The 22,203-nt window shown below is 43.6% G+C and overlaps 1 protein-coding gene across 1 annotated transcript in view; it reads right to left on the bottom strand.

The window, feature by feature from the left end:
- LOC308684459 (ubiquitin carboxyl-terminal hydrolase 50-like) overlaps positions 1–22,203 on the bottom strand; it is a 50,868-nt gene that overhangs the window by 6,902 nt on the left and 21,763 nt on the right. Inside the window, exon 15 of the mRNA XM_081355691.1 lies at positions 21,126–21,188. Coding sequence (XP_081211817.1) covers positions 21,126–21,188 — 63 coding nt within the window. The remainder of the gene's footprint in view (positions 1–21,125; positions 21,189–22,203) is intronic.

Here is a 22,203-nt window from a genome sequence, read left to right as displayed (position 1 = left end):
GACCAGTCAAGCCACAAACGCCGTGCTACGTAAGATGAACTGTGTAGCACAGCGTTCGTTTTCCAAGATGGCTCCTGCCTGTATATGCGAAGTGTACTGTCTTGATAAAGTATCTTCTTATTAAACTGTCTGTACACTTACAAAGTTCTCAGTGCTTCGGTTTGCATGTAGGGACTATTTTGAGCCTTGTTAGTGGTATTAACCAGTGATTTCTTTTTACTTAGGGCCCTTTCACACCTGAAAGTCCGCACCAAGGTCCGAACCAAAGTTCATGTTTTGATACATTGTATACATTAGGTTAGTTTTGGTTTGGTTTCACATTGCAATTATGCGAGCGCACTAAAGAACTTTTCATGACGTACTTGCGTCCTGTCGTCATCATCTATATGGGCTGCATCTTGACATTGATTGGTTTGTAAACGGACGTGCGTCTGACGTCAGCGTGTTGTCAATTCGGCGGGTAACTTTGACAAGAATGAATGAACAGACGCATATCGTTGCCACTATATTTTTATTATTTCGACATTACTCCCAGCAGCACCAACTATACTCGAGGCTAGTTAAAATTCACCAAATTAACGTCCTCGTTGTGCGAACATTTTATCGTCGCCGGCAGGACGCGTGTGTGTGTGTGTGTGTGTGCGCGAGAATCAGCTGGAAGAAACGCTGTGGGCAGGACCGACAGATCTGCACATAAATATTCTTCTTCAGTTGTTTAGGCTACGCGGGAACCACCGGAACTTCCTGTAAATAGTCTGAAAGTCCGAACCATACAGAAAATGCTTTCACACTGGAAACGAACCAAACCTTTGTTCAGTTTGATCCGGACCGAGACCACTTCTTTTCGTCGGACCAAATTTCGTCTGTTTGGTCCGGACCGTGGTCCGGGGGAGGTTTCACACCTGTAATTTTGATTCGGACCAAACTGAAAAGTCTGAAAGTCCGGACCAAACAAGGTAGGTGTGAAAGGGCCCTTACTCTATGCCCTACATACTAGCGTTATAAGCTAATTAGTTTTTAGAGATACAACTCTTTACATTCGATTATCATGAAAACACATCCCAGAGAACGGTCGACTCGGTAACCATGTGTTAATTACCCCTAGGTTAATTTTGTGCCGGAATTGTCCTTTAATGATTATGATAGCAGAAAAGAAATCAATCAGAGGTCATGATTCATTTACAACATAGACCAATAACATGAATTAAGAGAGTAAATTTGAACGATTTCCTTTTCATGTGTTAGTTGTGTTACAGTAATCATCAGTACATCAATAAGCTCAAGAGTTTGAGACCTGCAAACACAAACGCAATCTCTGTGTTTTAGTAACTCTCGTTTAAAGTCTGCTCCTGGATCAAACCTTATAATGAGATATTTGGTTAGTAATTTAGCCTCATGACGTGGAGTTTCTGTCTGTTTTTAGTTGACTGAGCTCAAGCCGTCCATGATCAGTCCAGAGATCAGCACACAGAGTCACTCCTCAGATAATCAGTAACAGAATCTGCATGTCATTTATCAATTAATTACTGTAGATGTTGTAGACCTGAAAATAATCCAAGATATTTTAAATGAACAAAGATATTTACTTGACTGTTTTTCTACCCCCTCTTTCTACCACAAGGAACATTTGGAGTTCCTGAGGCACAGAGGGGCTGATAGTGATCTAGGCTTGCAGGCCAAATGTTTGTACTTTGGGGGTCGATGAATTGTCACACCTTTAGTACAGTGGTGGAAGTGTAATTATCTGATTGGTCAGTTTGAATAGCCCCTTTCACACATAGATTCCGGAAAATACGTGGATAAAGTGACCCGGGATTTGACCCGGATTTGTTTGATTTTGGTTCATTCACAGTCAGTGATTTCCCGGAATCAGAGAGTGCGTTCACACAACCCGTAAAAATTCCGTAAAGACACGTGACATCGACGTGACATGTAATGTCTCTGCAGCGTCTTAAGTGTGCTTATGATTCTCTCGAGAAACCACGCTTACATCGCACGCTTGCAAACCATGCATTTTTTCTCTGATTCGATCATAAACTTGCACATTACGTACCGTTTCACAGCTGACGAACGATCCCGGCTTCAGCGTCATCACTACAACACGGCATTATTACGGCTTTTGTTAACACAGCGCGCGTTCCGGGACTGAACACGGCAATGTTACTAGATCCCCAACCCGGCATCAATCCCGGGTCGTGTTTGCGTTCACACAGAAGGCGTTCTGGCAATTTGCCGGGTTGAAAGCGCTACGTGAAAGGGGTTAATGTCTCACAGTTGGGTTTTAGTCACATGGTCAAGGAAGGGATAAAAGAAGTCTCTCTCTCTCTCTCTCTCTCTCTCTCTCTCTCTCTCATATATGAAGGGTACAATTAATAATATAAGTTATCATCATCTCATACATATATTTTGTAACTATTTTAAGTGTAACCAGAACCATATTTTGTCATTAATTCTTTTCAATTGCAACTAATGTACTAACTAGTTTTGATTTGGTATTGAATTTGAAATAGCTCTCCCACAAATATTAAGCTATTGTAACTGCACTTATTTCCATCGTTGGTATAAGTGGCAGTGGGTGGTATAGACAAGAAATGTGCAGTTTTCTACCATCTTGCCAATAACGTTTCTTTAGTCATTCGGCAGTTCTTGCAGCTTGAACCACTGCAGGAATTCCACCCTTACAATGTGAATTAGAGGTTTTGTCGCCCCTGCCTTCATCTTCACGCAGGAATTGCAGATCCGATACCCTCGGATTATGCACTACGGACGGAGCCTACGCCAAATGACTTTGTATATTATCAGCTTGCTGAGCTGTCAATAAATGTACGATTTGTTGAAATAATTCTCCCGAGTCTTTCTGGTAGAACTGTGTTTTTGTCCTATTCAAATATGTTCAAACAGAGACGGCGAAGGAGTGGAGCTTCTGCAGCAAATCTTTGAAAACAGAAAAAATGAAACCTGCTGAATCTGACAGGATCATGTTGATCTTTGATGAAGTTACATATTTAGGCCGTTCTGCCTCGGCGGTCGAACAGCGCTAGTCACTGTCAAAATTAGTGAGATGGCCAATCAAATCAAAGAAGACAGGCCTTAATGTTCACAGAAGACAAGTGTGAACTCCAACGTGATATTAGTTTTACTGTAGCTTATGGGGCAAAACGCCCCCCTGGGGGCATAGTTTCTCTCTATCATAATTACTATAATAACATACACTCACCTAAAGGATTATTAGGAACACCATACTAATACTGTGTTTGACCCCCTTTCACCTTCAGAACTGCCTTAATTCTACATGGCATTGATTCAACAAGGTGCTGAAAGCATTCTTTAGAAATGTTGGCCCATATTGATAGGATAGCATCTTGCAGTTGATGCTCTATTGGGTTGAGATCTGGTGACTGTGGGGGCCATTTTAGTACAGTGAAATCATTGTCATGTTCAAGAAACCAATTTGAAATGATTCGAGCTTTGTGACATGGTGCATTATCCTGCTGGAAGTAGCCATCAGAGGATGGGTACATGGTGGTCATAAAGGGATGGACATGGTCAGAAACAATGCTCAGGTAGGCGTGGCATTTAAACGATGCCCAATTGGCACTAAGGGGCCTAAAGTGTGCCAAGAAAACATCCCCCACACCATTACACCACCACCACCAGCCTGCACAGTGGTAACAAGGCATGATGGATCCATGTTCTCATTCTGTTCACGCCAAATTCTGACTCTACCATCTGAATGTTTCAACAGAAATCGAGACTCATCAGACCAGGCAACATTTTTCCAGTCTTCAACTGTCCAATTTTGGTGAGCTCGTGCAAATTGTAGCCTCTTTTTCCTATTTGTAGTGGAGATGAGTGGTACCCGGTGGGGTCTTCTGCTGTTGTAGCCCATCCGCCTCAAGGTTGTGCGTGTTGTGGCTTCACAAATGCTTTGCTGCATACCTCGGTTGTAACGAGTGGTTATTTCAGTCAAAGTTGCTCTTCTATCAGCTTGAATCAGTCGGCCCATTCTCCTCTGACCTCTAGCATCAACAAGGCATTTTCGCCCACAGGACTGCCGCATACTGGATGTTTTTCCCTTTTCACACCATTCTTTGTAAACCCTAGAAATGGTTGTGCGTGAAAATCCCAGTAACTGAGCAGATTGTGAAATACTCATACCGGCCCGTCTGGCACCAACAACACGCTCAAAATTGCTTAAATCACCTTTCTTTCCCATTCTGACATTCAGTTTGGAGTTCAGGAGATTGTCTTGACCAGGACCACACCCCTAAATGCATTGAAGCAACTGCCATGTGATTGGTTGATTAGATAATTGCATTAATGAGAAATTGAACAAGTGTTCCTAATAATCCTTTAGGTGAGTGTATTTCTGTCTATCAAATCCTTTGTTTTACACTTAATGCAGTATAAGGTGGTAAAACCAAAATATTTGAACAAAACATGAAAAAATTGGTAACCCTTCCTTTTACAGTTCCCTAATTACTAGATATTTACCTGGTAAGTAATAAACGTTTTCATATGCGTCTGTCACTCTGCTTGCAAGTGTAACTGTGTTACTATGGTTACCAATGTAGCAGATTAATTTCGAACTGTAATCAAACTGACTGGAACTACCTGTGCATTAAACGGTTTTACTGCACACCTTCCAGCCAATCAGAATCGAGTATTTAAACAGTGGATGAAGAGAAAGGACTCCACCTGGGCCTTCAGGTGAGTAGATGGCACCTAGGGAGTGAACCTGGGACGCTGGGATTCACTGCTGAACCCTCTGGAGGTGTCGTGGGTATATCAGCGAAACACCGATGAAGGAGGGCGCCCACTTGATAACCCAAAGGGTGCCCTCACTCATTTGACCATCCCACAGAGTTCCATCGGTGCCCCAAGTACTTATTGAGTGATATCAACATCTAGTCCTATACAACAGACTGCTGTGAAAGGGCAACTGACAACAAGGGAAAGACCTTGCAACAGCATGGAAAGACAGCTGCCAGGTCCCACCCACACATAGCTACGAAATGTTCTAAGGAAAAAATACCCCCTGAGCCAGCGAGAGCGGGGGCGGAAGATGGCTCGTCGGCAGACAACCCGGTAACGAACACAGGAACGGAACAGACTACGAAATTGATGATCAGCTTACCTGAGGCTCCGACAGCTACAGCAGGACGTAAGCTCCAGCACTGCATTTGTGGTTGGACAAAGGTAACTTCCACCCAAGGCCTGAAAATACACCAAGGCAAGAAAGGGTGCCTAAGGAAGGGTCAACAGGGAAATCGCATCGACTGCTACTTTCTGAGAAGCAGGCCGAGTCAGTCGACAGAAGTTCAGCAGCAGGACACATCACAGTCTGCAGGACATCAACACCCCTGTCCGAGAGGAGGAAGAAAAAGGCACAGGAGAGCAACCTGAACCCAACCCATCACGACCAACAGCAGAGAAGAAGATCCAGGGGCGAAGGCCATTAGTCAAGTGGCCAAAGGCCTGCGACAAGATGCTGTGGAAGGAGGTCAACACAGATCTGTGCAACATACTGGAAGGGCTCAGAGGTACAACCATGAAGAAATTGTAAAGAATGGGCGATCTTATCTATTCCTATGGGGTGGAACGGTTCGGAGTGGTCGAAGGCAAACGAGCTACTCCGTTAATCCCCACCAAATCCAGAAGGTAGAAATAGGCCGCGTAGTCAAAGAGAGAAGGCAGCTGAAGAAGCAATGGAGGAAGGCCACAGAGGAGGAGAAGGAAGGTATAAACCTGCTGCAAGAAGAGATTCAGAGCAGGCTTGCAACACTGAGGAGAGCTGAAAACCTTCTAAGGAAGCGCAGAAGGAAGGTGCAAACAAGATTGCGCTTCTAAAAAGATCTCTTCAAATTTGTGAAGAGTCTCTTTACAAAGGAGAAGAGCAGAAGTCTCTCAGTGTCAAAGGCTGACCTGGAAGAACATCTGAAAAATTCCTGCACAGATGACCGACACCAGGAAGAAGTTACGCTCCCTTCTGACATGCCACCAGTCAATGCACCAGAGCATGAACTGGATATCAGTCTACGCAGATGGAGTGAGGTAGAACAAACCGTGCGCCGAGCAAGGGCCGCATCATCTCCAGGTCCCAACGGAGTTCCATACAGGCTCTACAAAACAACCAGATGTCTTGCTATTCCTCTGGAAACTGATGAGAGTTGTGTGGCAAAAGAGGGAGATACCAACGTCCTGGCGGAGAGCCGGAGGGATCCTAATCCCCAAGGAAAAGGACTCATCGGAGATCGGCCAGTTCCGCCAGATCAGCCTTCTAAACGTCGAGGGAAAAATCTTCTTCAGCGTGGTCGCTCACAGGTTGGCAGGATACCTGCAAAGGAACAATCTGATTGACACGTCAATCGAGAAAGCAGGCATCTCAGGCTTCTCGGGTTGTGTAGAACAGGGGTTCCCAAACTTTTTCATTCTAGGACCCACCTAGACAAGTATAATCAATCTCAAGACCCACTTGCACTGGTGCTACCAACTTTCTCAGTTGGTCGCACCAGCATGATTTGGTCGCACTTTTTTTGTTTGTTTTTTTGCTACATGCCATGGGATTAATCAATGCATGCTGATGGTCTTAATCTGCATACCCTAGTTTTGCACTGATGTAAAAAGACTGACAGTGACAAGACCTCATGTCAGCAAAATATTTTAAACTTTTAACTCTTAACTCTTAAAAAAACTTTAAAAAACATGTAGGCCTATGTTCTTTAATGTTTGATTATAATTTTACCGTCTTCACAAAGGGATGGGAAATGATAAGAGTTTATCAATAATAATAATGTCACTGACGATTCTGATTATCGATCCGATTCTTTAACGATTCTCTTATCGATTCTTGATAGCACTGTGTGGAAAAATGTAGTCATATGCTTTTAAAAAAAAACAAGGGGTTTTATTTATTTTAAATCTTAAGCTTGAGTAAGCAAACTGTACTTTTATGTAATTTATGTAATAAATAGAACCTTATTGTAAAGTGTTACTGATTCAGACGTCTCCTGAGTTCACTGTTGGAAAGATCAGTTGTTTTAACCATTCAATGAATCGTTCAAAGGAGTCATTAGTTCGCGAATTGGACGTGTGCGCGTTGTGTGATTATCCCAGCAGTTAGGACATGGACATCCAAGATTTGTGTCAACACAGAAAACATTTCATCACTGGATAGTTTTTTTTTTGTTTAATTAAAGTGTTGTTTTATGTCAGCTGAATGTCTTGGATGCTTTTCAGAGAAGATAAGGCAACAACTTAACTTATTAAATTAAGGGGAAAAAAAATCTCAGAATGCTCCACATGAAACTTTGGTCTTCTGATCTTTTACCACCGTGTCGATTTATTTTGATTAATATGTGCGAGGGAGAGAGAGCAAGACAGCACTTAGTTTCGAGACGGTGAAGTCTTGTTTACACTTTCGCCTGGCTCCGAAGAGAGAGAGAGAGAGAGAGAGAGAGCGAGAGAGCGTGCGACCGAGTCGTTCTTTCAGTTAAACATGCACTGTGACTCTGTCACAAGCGCAGCAGTTCATCTACATTACTCACCGATCAAATAAGACTTTGGCGGGACAAACATTCACTTTGGCGGGCGCTAAAACTCACTTAAAGGGGGGGTACAATGGTGTTTCATGTATTCAGAGTTGTTTACAGTGTTAAAGAGATGGATTCTCATGCTTAACATGGCCAAAGTTTTAAAAAAATATTTTGGACGAATAACGGAGAATTTCTGTGCCGAAAATCTTACTTCCGGGTTGGTACAAGTTTCGGCTGATTTCGGCCGATCGTGGTTCTAATGACGTAGACCAGAGTGGAACTCCTTATATGTGACCCGTCACGGAAACCAGGGACTCAAGTCGGCAGCACAACTTTCGAGCAAAATGAGAAAGAAGCTTTTTTTTTCAAAATTTGTGATTTTCGTTTTTTTTGCAGAATCTGTTAGTTGAGATCACGAAGAAGCCTCTGCATGTTTGAGATAGCAGTATTGGTATATTTAAAAGCGTACATTTTGATTTTGAAATCGGCTTGTTTTTCGGAGATTCTAGCACGCAGTAGGGGCGTGTCATTGTCGGTGTGTATTTCCATACTGAATAAGCCGGCGTGGCTACTTATTATGCAGCGCTCTGGCCGGCTCTATCTGATTTCAAAATTCAATGAAGATGGACGCCAATAACATTACAATGTCCAGCAATCGATTTAAATAGTAAGTTACATGGGGTTTAATTTGTCATTTAATGAGATGTAGCCTAATACATGTTGTCAGTGCAAATATATAGAACTGACGTGTATCTTAATGGTCCAGTGGTAGAGCTTTCGCCAGCCGTGTCAGAGGGTCTGAGATCGAACCCACCCTCGTACAGGTTTTATTTTTTTTCCGTATAGTTTTTTTCTCTCATCAAAACGATTATGTTCAGCAGTGGTTGTATATCAAGCAGGGACACGCAAACGTTTGCATTATGTTTTGTGATATTAAACAGAACGAATAGAGAGTATACGCAACGGATTGAAGCGTGCGTCGAGAAGACGCGAGCCACATGAGAAAACACTGCATCTGCGCCACTGATCGCCGCGGCAACGAGCACTTTGATCACTTGATTTAAAAAAAACACATTTCAGCTAGTATCTTATTTAAAAAACGAACGAAATGAATGTTATAGCCTACTAATAGCCTACTCATACTATATATATATATCACATAGCACATCTTGTTTTTGATTTGAACATTGTCTAGAGTTTATCTTATTTTTTATTCAGTGTACACAAGAGTTGCCTATACAGTTTTATCGGTAGATGCTAAGAGACATTTATTTATATATTACCTGCAAACTTTTTTTTTTTTTTTTTTCTTTGATGGCACATTTTCCTGGCCTTTCTGCTCCCCCCGTGCTTACAGCTTTACAGGGGGGTATGGCTTATCTAAATGAGATGTAAATGAGCCCTATTGTCACTCCCAGCAGGAGAAAGGTGAGAATCTTCAGACGCTGTTTTCTCCCCTTTGTGCATTTTTGAGTGCCTACCTTTAAATGGCCATAACTTCTCCAAATATTATCAGATTTCCTTGTGTTACACATCGTTGGAAAGCTTGGAGACTACACTTTCAGAATATGTGAATAACTCAAAATGCCCCAGAACCGACATGTGTCCTTACTTTCCGTGACTGGTCACATATGAGCATTTCTCCTGGAAAAGCTCGCCCGCGCACATGTCGACCAGAGGAGGGCGAGACCGCGCACATCAACGCGCTTCAACAGGAAATCATCGGCAGCGCTGCCTAGGATTTGTTCAAGAATGTCTCCAAAGTGTGTATTTGGATGTGAGGGAAACCGTGTTCAGCTTCCCAAAGAACCCAGCGTTAGGAACAGTGGATGCAGATTGTTTTTCCGGGGCAAAAACGAGTTGTGTAGCCTAAGACTGTTTGTTCCCTGCATTTCAACGATGATTGTTTTATAAACAAAGCCCAGATCGACGGATTTGCAGATCGTCTAATGCTTAAGGATCGAGCAGTCACAATGATAAAGGTTCGCGGTCGTGGTTGGAACCGGGCGGTGAGTAAAACTGCTTCAAATGTCTAGCTGTGTGGTGTTGTTAGCAATCGGCGCATTAGCACAGCGTTAGCTTCGCCCATAGCCATAGAGAGAATTCTCTCTATGGCTCTGGCTTCGCCCACACAGCCCGCCTCCAGACGCTCGGCTTTTTCCGGAAAGACTTGGTACAGCCTATCTTTCTTTTATAAATATATTAAAACTAAAGACTTTTTTGGAAATATGAAGGATGCAATACTACTCTATAGGTACTCAAGATTAACAGGAGATTGAGTGAAAATGAGCATTTCACCCCCCCTTTAAGAGTCGTTTGGTCATTAATCGGACTGGTTTTGTTTCACTCATCGTAATGTAAATTTAGCTGCAGCTAAGCTCCTTTGTGCGACCCACCTTTTCTCGCGACCCACAGTTTGAAAACCACTGGTGTAGAACACGCTAGTGTCATCTGGAATCAGATCCAGGTCGCCAAAAAGGAGGGAACTGATCTTCATGTGGTGTTCCTGGATCTCGCGAACGCCTTTGGCTCAGTCCCTCACAACCTCTTGTGGACAGCTTTTGACTACTTCAGGATCCCAGCAGCTCTCACAACCCTTGTCAAGGCCTACTTCAAGGACGTCCAACTCTGCTTGACATCAGCAGAGTACACAACAGCATGGCAACACCTGGAAGTGGGTATCATGGCCGGCTGCACCATCTCCCCACTGGCCTTCACCCTGGCCATGGAGATCATCATCCGGGCCTCTCGATGGACAGTTGGCGGACAGCGTATAAGACCAGGGCTGAGGCTGCCACCTCTCAGAGCCTACATGGATGACCTCACAACTCTCACCACGACTAAGGTTTGCACTGTGCAGCTACTAAGAAAGCTCCAGGAAAACATTGAGTGGGCTCGCATGAAGATCAAGCCGAGCAAGTCTAGAAGCATCTCCATTATCAAGGGGAAGCTGTCAGACCACCGATTTCATATTGGCGAGGAACCCATTCCAATGGTTTCTGAGAAACCAGCGAAGAGCCTAGGTCGTTGGTATGATGCCTCCCTTAAAGACAAAGAGCAAGTAGAGCAGCTCAGGAGAGAGGTAGCCAGCGGCCTGGAGAACATCGACAAAACTATGCTTCCTGGCAAGCTGAAGCTCTGGTGCATGCAGTATGGACTACATCCACGTGTCCTGTGGCCGCTAACCCTCTATGAAGTCCCGCTCTCAAAGGTGGAGAAGTTGGAGAGACTGGTCAGCTCATACATAAGGAAGTGGCTTGGCCTTCCCAGGTGCCTCAGTAGGATTGGGCTCTACGGCAAAGGGATGTTACACCTGCCCATTTCCAGTTTGACAGAGGAGTACAAGTGCGCCAAAGTCAAACTGGAGATGATGCTGCTGGATTCGTGTGATCCATTCATAGCCCAAGCTGCCCCCATCCTGGCCACCAGGAGGAAGTGGACCCCATTGGCTGCTACTGAGCAGGCAAAGGCAGCACTCAGACACAAGGACATCGTGGGCCGAGTGCAGGAGGGGAGGAGTGGTCTTGGCCTTGGGGCCAGTACACCAGTGTGGAGCAAGGCCTCTACACCTCAGAGGCGCAAGCTGGTGGTCCAGGAGATACGTCGGGAGGAGGAAGCAGGAAGGTGCGCCCAAGCTGTGGCGCAGGCAAAGCAAGGACAATGGATGGCATGGAAAGGAGTGGAGAAGAGGAAGATCTCCTGGAATGAGTTGTGGGAGATGGAGGCATTCAGGGCAAGTTTTACCATCAGGGCTGCCTACGATGTTCTGCCTTCCCCCGCCAACCTTAGCCAGTGGTATGCCGAATACCCCACATGCCCCCTATGCCCAAGTCCAGCAACACTGAAGCACATTTTAGTGGGATGCAAGACCAGCCTCACCCAAGGCCGTTATACCTGGCGGCATAACCAGGTGTTAAAGAGTCTAGCAGCACTGCTAGAATGTCGATGGACAGAAAGTGTGAATGCCCTTCCTCTCCCGTCATCCCGGTGGCAGCCGACACCATTTGTTCAGGAAGGCGAGGGTCAAGCCAGCTTCACCACCACAAGACCAGACACTGGCCAGCTGGGCAGAGCACGGGACTGGAAGATGCTGGCAGACTTGGACAAGAAACTAATCTTCCCAGCTGAGATCACAGCTACAAACCAGCGACCAGACCTTGTTCTGTGGTCAGCCACACTCAAGCTTGTTTACATCATCGAGCTCACCGTGCCCTGGGAAGGTGCAGTGGAGGAGGCTTACGAACGGAAAAGGATGAGGTACGCTGAACTTGCAGCCGATGCCCAACAACAAGGCTGGAAAGCGAACATACGCCCAGTGGAAGTAGGTTACAGAGGGTTCGTAGCTACCTCAACATCCAGGCTAGTCAGGGAGATGGGAGTGCGAGGAAAGGCCCATTGGCAGGCAGTCAAAGACCTCTCCAGGGCTGCTGAAAAGGGGAGCCAGTGGCTGTGGATCAAGAGAAAGGACTCCACCTGGGCCTTCAGGTGAGTAGATGCCACCTAGGGAGTGAAACTGGGATGCTGGGATTTACTGCTGAACCCTCTGGAGGTGTCGTGGGTATATCAGCGAAACACCAATGAAGGAGGGCGCCCACTTGATAACCCAAAGGGTGCCCTCACTCATTTGACCATCCCACGGAGTTCCATCGGTGCCCCAGGTACTTATTGAGGGATATCAACATCTAGTCCTATACAACAGACAGCCCATGGTATAATGTTAATAAAATTGCCATTCCCTGCACATCTCTGTACATTTTATCCTTTTTATATTCAGTATAAAATGGGAAATGTTATGTTTAGGTTGGGGGGTAGGGTTAAAGGATCTTCCATTTATCTATAAAAGGTAAATTATATAGATATCTTAATGATATGAAAGAATCGTAAATATTTAACGTTTTGTGGCTGTAAAAACGTAATAATATTACGTTTAATGGTTGCAGATACGTCCATATCATACGTTTCGGCATCTATCCAAACGTACAAAACGTACGTTTTCTATCCTCTGGTCCATCTGGATACCATGCTGATCTATGATGAACTGAACAGAGGTGATATGGAATTCACACTTCTCCAATTTCAGGTAAAGCTTGTGTTCTCTCAGTTTCTCAAGTACTTGAATGACATGACAATGGTGTTCAGCAATTGAAGATGAATAGATGAGGATATCGTCAATGTAGACAATCACAAAGCGGTTGAGGTACTCACGGAACACTTCGTTCATGTACCCTTGGAAGACCGCTGGAGCGTTGGACAGCCCGAAGGGCATAACCTGATATTCATAATGGCCAGATGGGGTGACGAACGCTGTCTTCCACTCATCTCCATGCCGTATACGGATCAAGTTGTATGCACTCCGAAGGTCCAGTTTTGAAAATATGCGAGCCCCACGCACCTGCTCCAAGGCAGCTGGGACCAGAGGAAGGGGATAACTGTATTTGACGGTTTGAGAGTTGAGATGACGATAATCGATGCAGGGCCTCAAGCCTCCGTCCTTCTTACCCACAAAGAAGAAACTTGAAGCGGCAGGGGAGGTCGATGTGCGGATGAACTGTTGTTGTAAAGCCTCCTCCACATACTCCTCCATGGCCTTCTGCTCCGGGAAGGACAGTGGATAGATACGACCTTTAGGAAGAGTGGCTCCAGGTAGCAAGTCGATTGCGCAGTCCCATGGCCGATGAGGTGGTAATTTAGTAGCCAGTTTCTTGCTGAACACATCCTGGTACGCCTGGTACTCCACTGGAATCTCTACTTGATGCTCTACTTTAGGGCTCTCAACCGAGGTGGAACAAACAAGAACTTTGGACCTCTTCTGAGGCGTCGATGATGAAGAGATTTTCTTGATGGATGATAGACAGGACAAATGGCAGGACTCACCCCAACGCAAGACTTCACCAGATTTCCAGTGGAGCGTCGGCTGATGCTGAACTAACCAGGGGCGTCCCAGGATGAGCTCAGCGGTGGACTCCTCCAGCACCATAAAAGAAATCTCCTCTGAATGAAGACAACCAACACGCAGCGTCAGAGTAGGTGAACAGTGACGAATTCGACCTCGACCCAGCGGTTTTCCCTGGATGGTTTGTACATGGAGATCTTGAGAGTTGCGATGTTTGCGGATGTTCAATTTTTGGAGAAGCTGTGTGGAGATGAAATTCCCCGCCGAACCAGAGTCAATAAGGGCTTGCGCTGAGACACAAATATGACTAGTTAATACATGCACAGTGGTGCGATTTAAAGCTTCAATTTTAGGTGAGACTTGAATTGTGCTTACCGCTGGACATGGAGGTCGAATAGGGCAAGAGCTGAGAAGATGATTATCAGATGCACAATAGAGACAGAGTTTATGAAGAATTCGTTGTTGCCACTCTGAAGCTGGAAGATGGGCGGAGCCGAGATCCATAGGCTCTGGTGCTGGAGGAGTGACTGATGGAACCGTGGGCGGAGGACATACAGTGGGAGTCGGAAAATCACAGGCTGATAGTCTTTGCGAAACTCGAATGTATTTTTGAATTAATTTCTCAATTCCCAGACTGTCGTTGTAAACCACCATTAACTGACGAATGTTAGGATTCAAACCATGACGAAAAGCTGTGATCAATGCTGCCTCATTCCAACCACTGGATGCTGCTAAAGTGCGGAATTGTAAAGAGAAAGTACTCACAGAAGATTGGCCTTGACGAAGTTTGTAGAGTTGATCATGTACTGATAGATCGGCAGCTGTTTGACCGAAAACTTCTTTGAAGTGTTATATGAAACCGGAGAGGGATTTGACGACTTCCGAATCCGAATTCCACAGAGACTGTGCCCACTGAAGTGCTTGCCCAGACAGAAGTGAAATGATGAAAGCAACACGAGCTGAATCATTAATGAACTTATGTTCTTGCATGGAGAAATACAAAGATACCTGAAGTAGAAACCCACTGCAGTCCTCCGCCTCGCCGGAGAATGTCGCTGGTCAGTCCATGGGACACGCTGAGGCAGTGAACGAAGCAACAGGCGCTTGAGGAAGTGAAGCTGAAGAGGTGTGTTGATGAATGGCGATCGGATTGACAGGTGAATTCGCTGTGGATTCCGAAGGATTCTGCATGGTGGTCTGATCTTCTGTCAGGTTTGGCATAGACGAAGCAGACAGAATGGTAAGTTAAATGCTTTAATTTGCAGAATGGATCGGTACAGCGAAACAGGTGAGTAAACAGTAAGTTGAATTTCAGATGATAGCTTAACTGAAGTGTAACCAAGTCTCTCTCTCTCTTTCTCTTGCAGATGATGAAGAAGGAGTTCCTTAGAAGTCGGAATGGTGACTGGCTGAGAAGATCGGGATCGAAGGTAGGTAAACAGGTAAGTATAGCAGAGAGTCTGTGTCATGTATAGACGAGATCAGACAAAGACTGAATGTTTGTAGCAGGTATATATGGATGAACTGATGATGAGGTCCAGGTGACAGTGATTAGTAATCAGGTGACAATGAGCATGTGAATGACTGAGTGGGCGGAGTGAGGGAATGAGTGGAAGGAGATGGTGATGGAATCCTGACACAGTATTTAAGATGTGCCATGACATTAGGGAAAACTGTTCCTGCGGGGTAGTTACCAGGTAAGTGTAAGGTAAATTATTTGATAAACCCTCTATAAATGGGTGTAGCAATGAACAACAACTACGTAAGACAAGGTAATTTATTGGAAACTACTGTCTTAATTTCAAGATAGTAATAAATAAACATGGACTGTTACCAACATAACCCTAGGATAACTACACATCTAACTTGAATTGATGGGTAATACTGGAGGTGTTTCTAAAAATTGTCACACATTTGAGAAGAACGCAGTACAATTGAGCTTTAGTGATGACCAAATAATCTGGAAAAAGATGAACACAACAATAAACATTTGCTCCAGGGGAAATTTTATTCAGTCGTTTGTTTTTAGTTTTTGTTTCTCAGAAAGTAAAGTGTAACCGATGTTAGGGCCGAGGGACAATTACCACACTCCGGAGGAGCAGACACCAGAGGCGGACAACAGGATGACTTTGGAAGGTAAGTTTTTCTTTTTATTAATTTAAAACAATAAAAACAATGTTGAGAATGTTCGGGGCTGGAACCTGGTTTGGGAAGAGGATATTCCTCTTCTCTCTGGCTCGTAGGTGGGACAATGGCTTCTTCTCGTCTTTTCGACTCGTCAGAAAGTGCTTGTAGGACGGGCAGAGGCTTCTTCTCGCCTTCAGCTTCCCCCAAGAGCAGGTAAGTATTCGGCTCGTGAAGATGTTCTTAGGACAGCCGATCGAATGAACAGCAGCTTCCCCACCTCTTCTCTTCTGAGGGACAGACGGTGACGGTGCTCAGACTCGGCTTGTGGACGTGTTCGTGGAACAGCCGATCGAATGACAGCAGCTTCCTCACCTCTTCTGAGGGACAGACGGTGACGGTGCTCAGACTCGGCTTGGGGACGTGTTCGTGGAACAGCCGATCGAATGACAGCAGCTTCCTCACCTCTTCTGAGGGACAGACGGTGACGGTGCTCAGACTCGGCTTGGGGACGTGTTCGTGGAACAGCCGATCGAATGACAGCAGCTTCCTCACCTCTTCTGAGGGACAGACAGTGACGGTGCTCAGACTCGGCTTGTGGACGTGCTCATGGAACAGCCTATCGAATGACAGCAGCTTCCTCACCTCTTCTGAGGGACAGACGGTGACGGTGCTCAGACTCGGCTTGTGGACGTGCTCATAGAACAGCCGATCGAATGACAGCAGCTTCCTCACCTCTTCTGAGGGACAGACAGTGACGGTGGATCAGGCAATGACAAGTGAGACAGGACTTTCGTGGACGTGAGAGACAGTGCTCGTGGAGTGTGGTACTCGGGGTGCGTTCAGCTCTTTCCCTCCACACCGTACACTCGAGTGGGAACCTGGACACAGCTTTAGACAGATCAATTCAAAGAAATCTTCACAGTCATAAGTCAATATTCATCCATCAAAGTTTCAGAGGAATCGCAGTCATTTGATCTCACCACACTTGTGCATAAATCACTCTTATAAATCTTCACACGTGTGCGCTTCACTCTTTCAGACACTGCAAAACTCACTTCATCTCTACAGTGATTAATCGACTCGTTTCTCTTCTCTCTGTAGGGTGGATGACTCGAGGAATAATATTTTCAGAAGATCAGCATGAACACATGTCAAGTCAAGTCAAGTCATCTTCATTTATATAGCGCTTTTAACAATGTAGATTGTCTCAAAGCAGCTTTACAGAGATAAGCGTATAATTTAAGGCAACAGAGATTGTTTCGGCTGTACAGCAGAGTTAAGTTATTTCCATCTAAAGTTAGTTTTAATTGATTTGCTTCCGTCGCAATGATCATTTGTTATTAAATTAGGGGCCGCTAACCCCCAATTTCCACCGGCTGCGTTACGGCTGCGTTGCGGCTCCGGCACGGCAGCGGAGTCAATAGGTTTCCATTAAAGTCAATGAGTGTATTTCCACTGAATGCGGTACAGCTGCGTTCCGACTCCGGCGATCCGCAGCCCTCCGGAGCAGATACGCAGAGCTTCTATTTTTGCCGGATGCCGGAGAGCTCCGCAGCACTACAGGGCAGAATGCGCAGGACAGGAAGTCGAGCAAAAAAACAGAACAAACCAAAACAAAATAAAAGATCCGGTTAATTTTCTAAATAAAATACACCGTGATCATGGCGGATCATATTTCCCTACACTACACCTTGAAAACGTCATAATATGCCATTCCTCATAACGTTCTGTTTATAGAAACTATATATCGCGCGATCATACGTGAATTAGCGAGATCTCGTGGGTCCTCGTGACTTCAGCTGTCAGTCATGGACGCAGCCGTTCCGCAACAAATCCGGACCTGGTGGGTATTGACGGACGACGGAACACGGAGCTGTCACGCAGCGGAGCCGTTCCGCAGCCGTTACGCATCTGGTGGAAATTGGGGGTAAGACGACACCATTCTCTCTACACAGACTTTAAATGCGAACCTGTGAGAAACACTGATGGCGTTCACATGAGCATTTAGAATGGGTTCTATAGTTATGTGCGTTTGAATATACGCAGGTTTGGAATTCCCTACAAGCCAAGCCTAAACAAAATACTTGTCTTTCCTTATAAATTTTGATAAAGAATTTTATTTTATTTGTTGCTTTGGGGTAGGAACGCGAGACGAATTTTCCCGACAACGCCTTATCTGTAGAGTGGTAGTGGGATCCTCCATAGGGAGAGACTAGTTGGCACTTCAGCACTGCGTTGTCATCGGGTCCATGGGAAGATCCTTCATCAGATCTGGATACGGCCTGGATCCGGCAGGCTGCAGGAAAACCTCGGGATAAACACAGACACTAAAATTAGCGTAGATGCCATTCTTCTCATGATGTAACGAGTACATCAGGATTTTTGGGAAGTGTTCCCGGTTCCGGCTGACCTAATCTATGCAGCATAACATTAAATTATAGAAGTCTATAATGTATTATGTGAAAGCTAGGTCACACATCAGCGATCCTCCCAGCTGTTCCAGTTACTACGCTTCGTTCTGTCAACAAGATCACACACACTGCCCGCAAACAAAGGTTAGTTGCACACTGGTGATGGTCAATCTTCAAATGTGGTCTTCTCAATGGGTAATCAAATGAAGAGTGCACTTAACTTTTCCTGCAGTGGTTTCCTCTCTCACTTCTGCCAGTCACTCTCCTTTTTGTTTTCCTTCTATATAATCTTCTCACTTACTTCATCGCGTTGCTGTTCGTGGTTTCTTCAGAAAACTCACCAAATGAGCACGCCTCGGGGAATCTCACAGTAGAACTCCGATCCGACATTAAACCTTCAGCCTTTTTATTTCACCGCCGCTGTCAGAACACACACACTGCTGCCTGCCCAATCTCCACACTTCTTCTTCTTCTTCTTTTTGGATTTTTAAGGCAGCTGGCATCCTTTGAGTTGCATTACTGCCACCTTTCGGTTTTATTTACCCTTTATTCTCATTCAACTATATCCTCCTATCTAATCCAGTCATCCTCAGAAAACCAAATATCACTTTCCTACCCTCCACACTCTCTCCATACTCCAATACACTTTTAACTGTATTATCTACCCGTCTTATTTTTTGTAATTGTGTTACCATTTCTTGTCTTTCCTGAATAAATTTCCTGCATGTTATAAGAATATGTTCTACTGTTTCAGCCTCCTGACATTGTTCACACATTCCTGTAGGATGATTTCCTGTAATAAAAAGTGTGCCATTAAGATTACTATGCCCAATTCTCAGCCTGCTCATTATCACCTGCTCTTTCCTCTTTATTCCCCTACTTCTTGATATACCTACTTTACTTTGGATTTCGTGTAAATGTCTCCCTTTTGTTGCATTATCCCAGCTCTGTTGCCATTGTTGATTTATACTTCTCCACACTATTCCTTTACCCCAATCTCCACACTGCTCAAACACTCCTTTTTTATGCTCCTTTTCCTGAGCACATGCTTCAATGAAGCGCAGCTGATTTGATTCAGCTGGCGCTCGTTATGGCCAACACTCAACAGAGCCAGAATTAGAACCAATGAGGAATCTTTTTGGATTTGCCAGGTTTTCACCCGGTGACAAAAGTATTCATGATAATTGCTCTTTTATAAACACTAAACCTGCAGGTTTATCAGGATCCTGCACTTTGAAATGAATCAGTGTTTTGGAATATTATTTAATTCAAGAAACTCTTCTGGTAAATAATGTGATTATCAAACTTTCTCTTTTTGTCATGTCTTAACTATAAAGAGACAAGAGTTGTGTTTAAAAAAAAAAAGAGAAAGATGTGATGTCTGATGGCTCAGGCTCATGTTTGATTATTCCATGTGAACTGTGTTTATTTTCTAAAAGGATAGGGTTAACCCTAACCTGGAAGACAGCAGCAGTAAAACATAAGTAAAAAGTAAAGCACTAAAAATTCCAATAAAATTCCCATAATGTGCAAATTACAAAATAAGTATAAAATATATCAAAATGCCATCCCAAAATGCCTAAAGAAAATGTACTTTACTTGAGCTGATGTGCAGCATTTCCCTCTCAGTCAGCACTAAAGTTAAGCATATAGACTGAGCTGTGACACAGTGCTGTGCACGATCACATACTCAACACATCAAATAAATGTTATCTTACTGGAACCCTGTTTCATGTCTGGTCCCTGAATTTTTTTTTTTAACAATGGAAAAGGAAACAATATTATTTCCTCTCTTCAATAACAGTTTTTCTTCTGAGAATGTTCCCAAAAAGAGTTTTTGTTTTTTAATTTTGGAAACGTATGCTGGCATTTTCAGCCATTAACACACACACACACACACACACACACACACACACACACACTCTCTCTCACTCTCTCTCTCTCTCTCTCTCTCTCAGTGACATTGCATTTCTATTGTTCTGCTGTTTTCACGGTATATATAGCTTGTTAAAAACGCAATTGTACAATTAAAAAAATTAACAGTTTTAAACAATGATGACGTGTCTTAAAGTAGGTTTTCTTTGATTTATAACTCACTAATTCTGTTATAAAGCTGTTTGCACAGGGGTGATGTTCAGTATTTACCTTCCACGTCACATAATCTCATCTGAAAAGCCATTTCACAATACACCACATGTTACTGGATTTAGGGGAAATTTTGCTCATTCATTTGTTTCAGTTTCTGTTTCTCAGAAGAAAAAGTTATGTTCATTGCTGTTCAATAACAGTTGACCTGACACGTATCGTCAAAACTCAAAGTACAAGTGATGATTGTACTCAAACACGAGAGCAGGACAAAAGGCTTAGTTCCTGGAAAAACTAATTGATCAACATTGATGTAGGGCAGACACACCCTGTATAAAACTTGTTTATTCATGTTTAGAATAGTTTAATTTTCTACAATAAGGTACTCTTCTTGAAATATATTATTTTGGTGACACAATAAGTTTCATTAGTTAACATGAACTAAGAGTGAACAATACTTCTACAGCATTTATTGATCTTAGTTAATGTTACTTTCAACATTTACTAATACATTATTAAAATCAAAGGTTGTATTTGTTAACATTAGTTAATGCACTGAGCTAACTTGAACAAACTGTATTTGTATTAACCAACATCAACAAAGATTAATAAATATAGTAACAAATGTATTGCTCATTGTTAGTTCAAGCTAGTTAATTAATAAACCCTATTGAAATAAACCTTAAAGATTATTGTAAAAACCCTATTGCTCATTGTTAGTCAATACTAACTAATATTAACTAATGAGCCTTATTGTAAAGTGTTACCATGATATTTAATGCAAAACCAGCTTATCATCCCTATTCTATTACAAAGAAAAAAAAAGTTTTGCTCTGAGTGTCACGGTCACGTTCACGTTCTTCTCCCTTCATCTGCCTTCACCTGTGTGTGTGCACCACATTCCCCAGAATCCTCAGTGGCGCACACCTGCACTCACTCTCTCAATCTAATCATCAGCATCACCCGCACCCCCTCATCAGTCTCACCCTTTATATTCAGCACTTTCCCTTCACTCCTCGTCTGGTCTCGTCTATACACGAAAATTCAAGACTCACAGACTCCCTTAACACTTACCTGAGACGCGAACGCCTTCCATCTCTCTGCCAGCCATCTTCATCGATCCTCCATCTTCGTCACCTGCAAGAATGAAAGAAAGAGAGACTTTTTCATTCAGCTAAGCATATTCTGATTATCTGTGTTGCTGTTACTCACCTATTGTCTTCATCTCCGATTCATTCTGCAATTAAAGCATTAAACTTACCATCTTGTCTGCATCATCTGTGAAACCCTGACACTGAGATAATGTTGATCCATGTTAATTACACTGAATTTAAGTGACATGTGCATGGGACAAAACAACGCAAAATTTTAATGAATTCTAAAAGACAGAAATGGTACTAAATGAAGAGCCATTTGAGAGCCGAAAGAGTCAGCTATAATTGCTGAGCTGAGCCAAATGATTCGGCTCCCAAAAATGACCGGAATTCCCATCACTAATAGGAATACTTATTAAAATTTACAAAGAAATTAACCACTTGATAAGACCACTTCGCCACGTCACATTTAAACTTGACATAACCTGAGAATGTGATCAGTGAAATTATTCAGTGGGCATTCAGATCTCGTGTCTGTGAGTGTTTACTGGGCGCTGATGGACTGATGATCCAAAACTATGTTAACTTTGCCCCCTCATTTCAGAACAACTGTGCACGCCACTGCTGTTCACTCTCTACACTTTTACTGACTATGGCAAAATAACCAGCCAGTCCTAGTCATTATCAGCATTGTCAGGCAGAATTATCTTTTTTTATTGCTAAATGATGAGATAACACTGGGATTGAGTCACATGGGCTGTTCCAAATAACAGCTTGCTGTACAGTATTCTAAGACACACCCTGTACACACACACTTTCATTTTCTACAAAACAGAAACTCTTCTTGTAAGTCATGTGATTCTGCATCTGTTACAGTACGTCTGCACAGAGAACAGGAAATGAATATGGTGTAAATGGTCTGTGAAACATCTATTATCCTATAGTTTAGGCCTGGGGAATAAAATACAACCAAGATATTTTTTTAATTTACAGTATAGGCTACAGTTATCATCATATTTATCATATTTGATGAATTAAAACGCAATGTTTTGTTGTAT

The sequence above is a fragment of the Scardinius erythrophthalmus genome, assembly GCF_964197995.2.
Source record: "Scardinius erythrophthalmus genome assembly, chromosome: 24".
In the NCBI taxonomy this organism is placed as follows: Eukaryota; Metazoa; Chordata; class Actinopteri; order Cypriniformes; family Leuciscidae; genus Scardinius; species Scardinius erythrophthalmus.
This window is presented reverse-complemented; position numbering and strand designations above follow the sequence as displayed.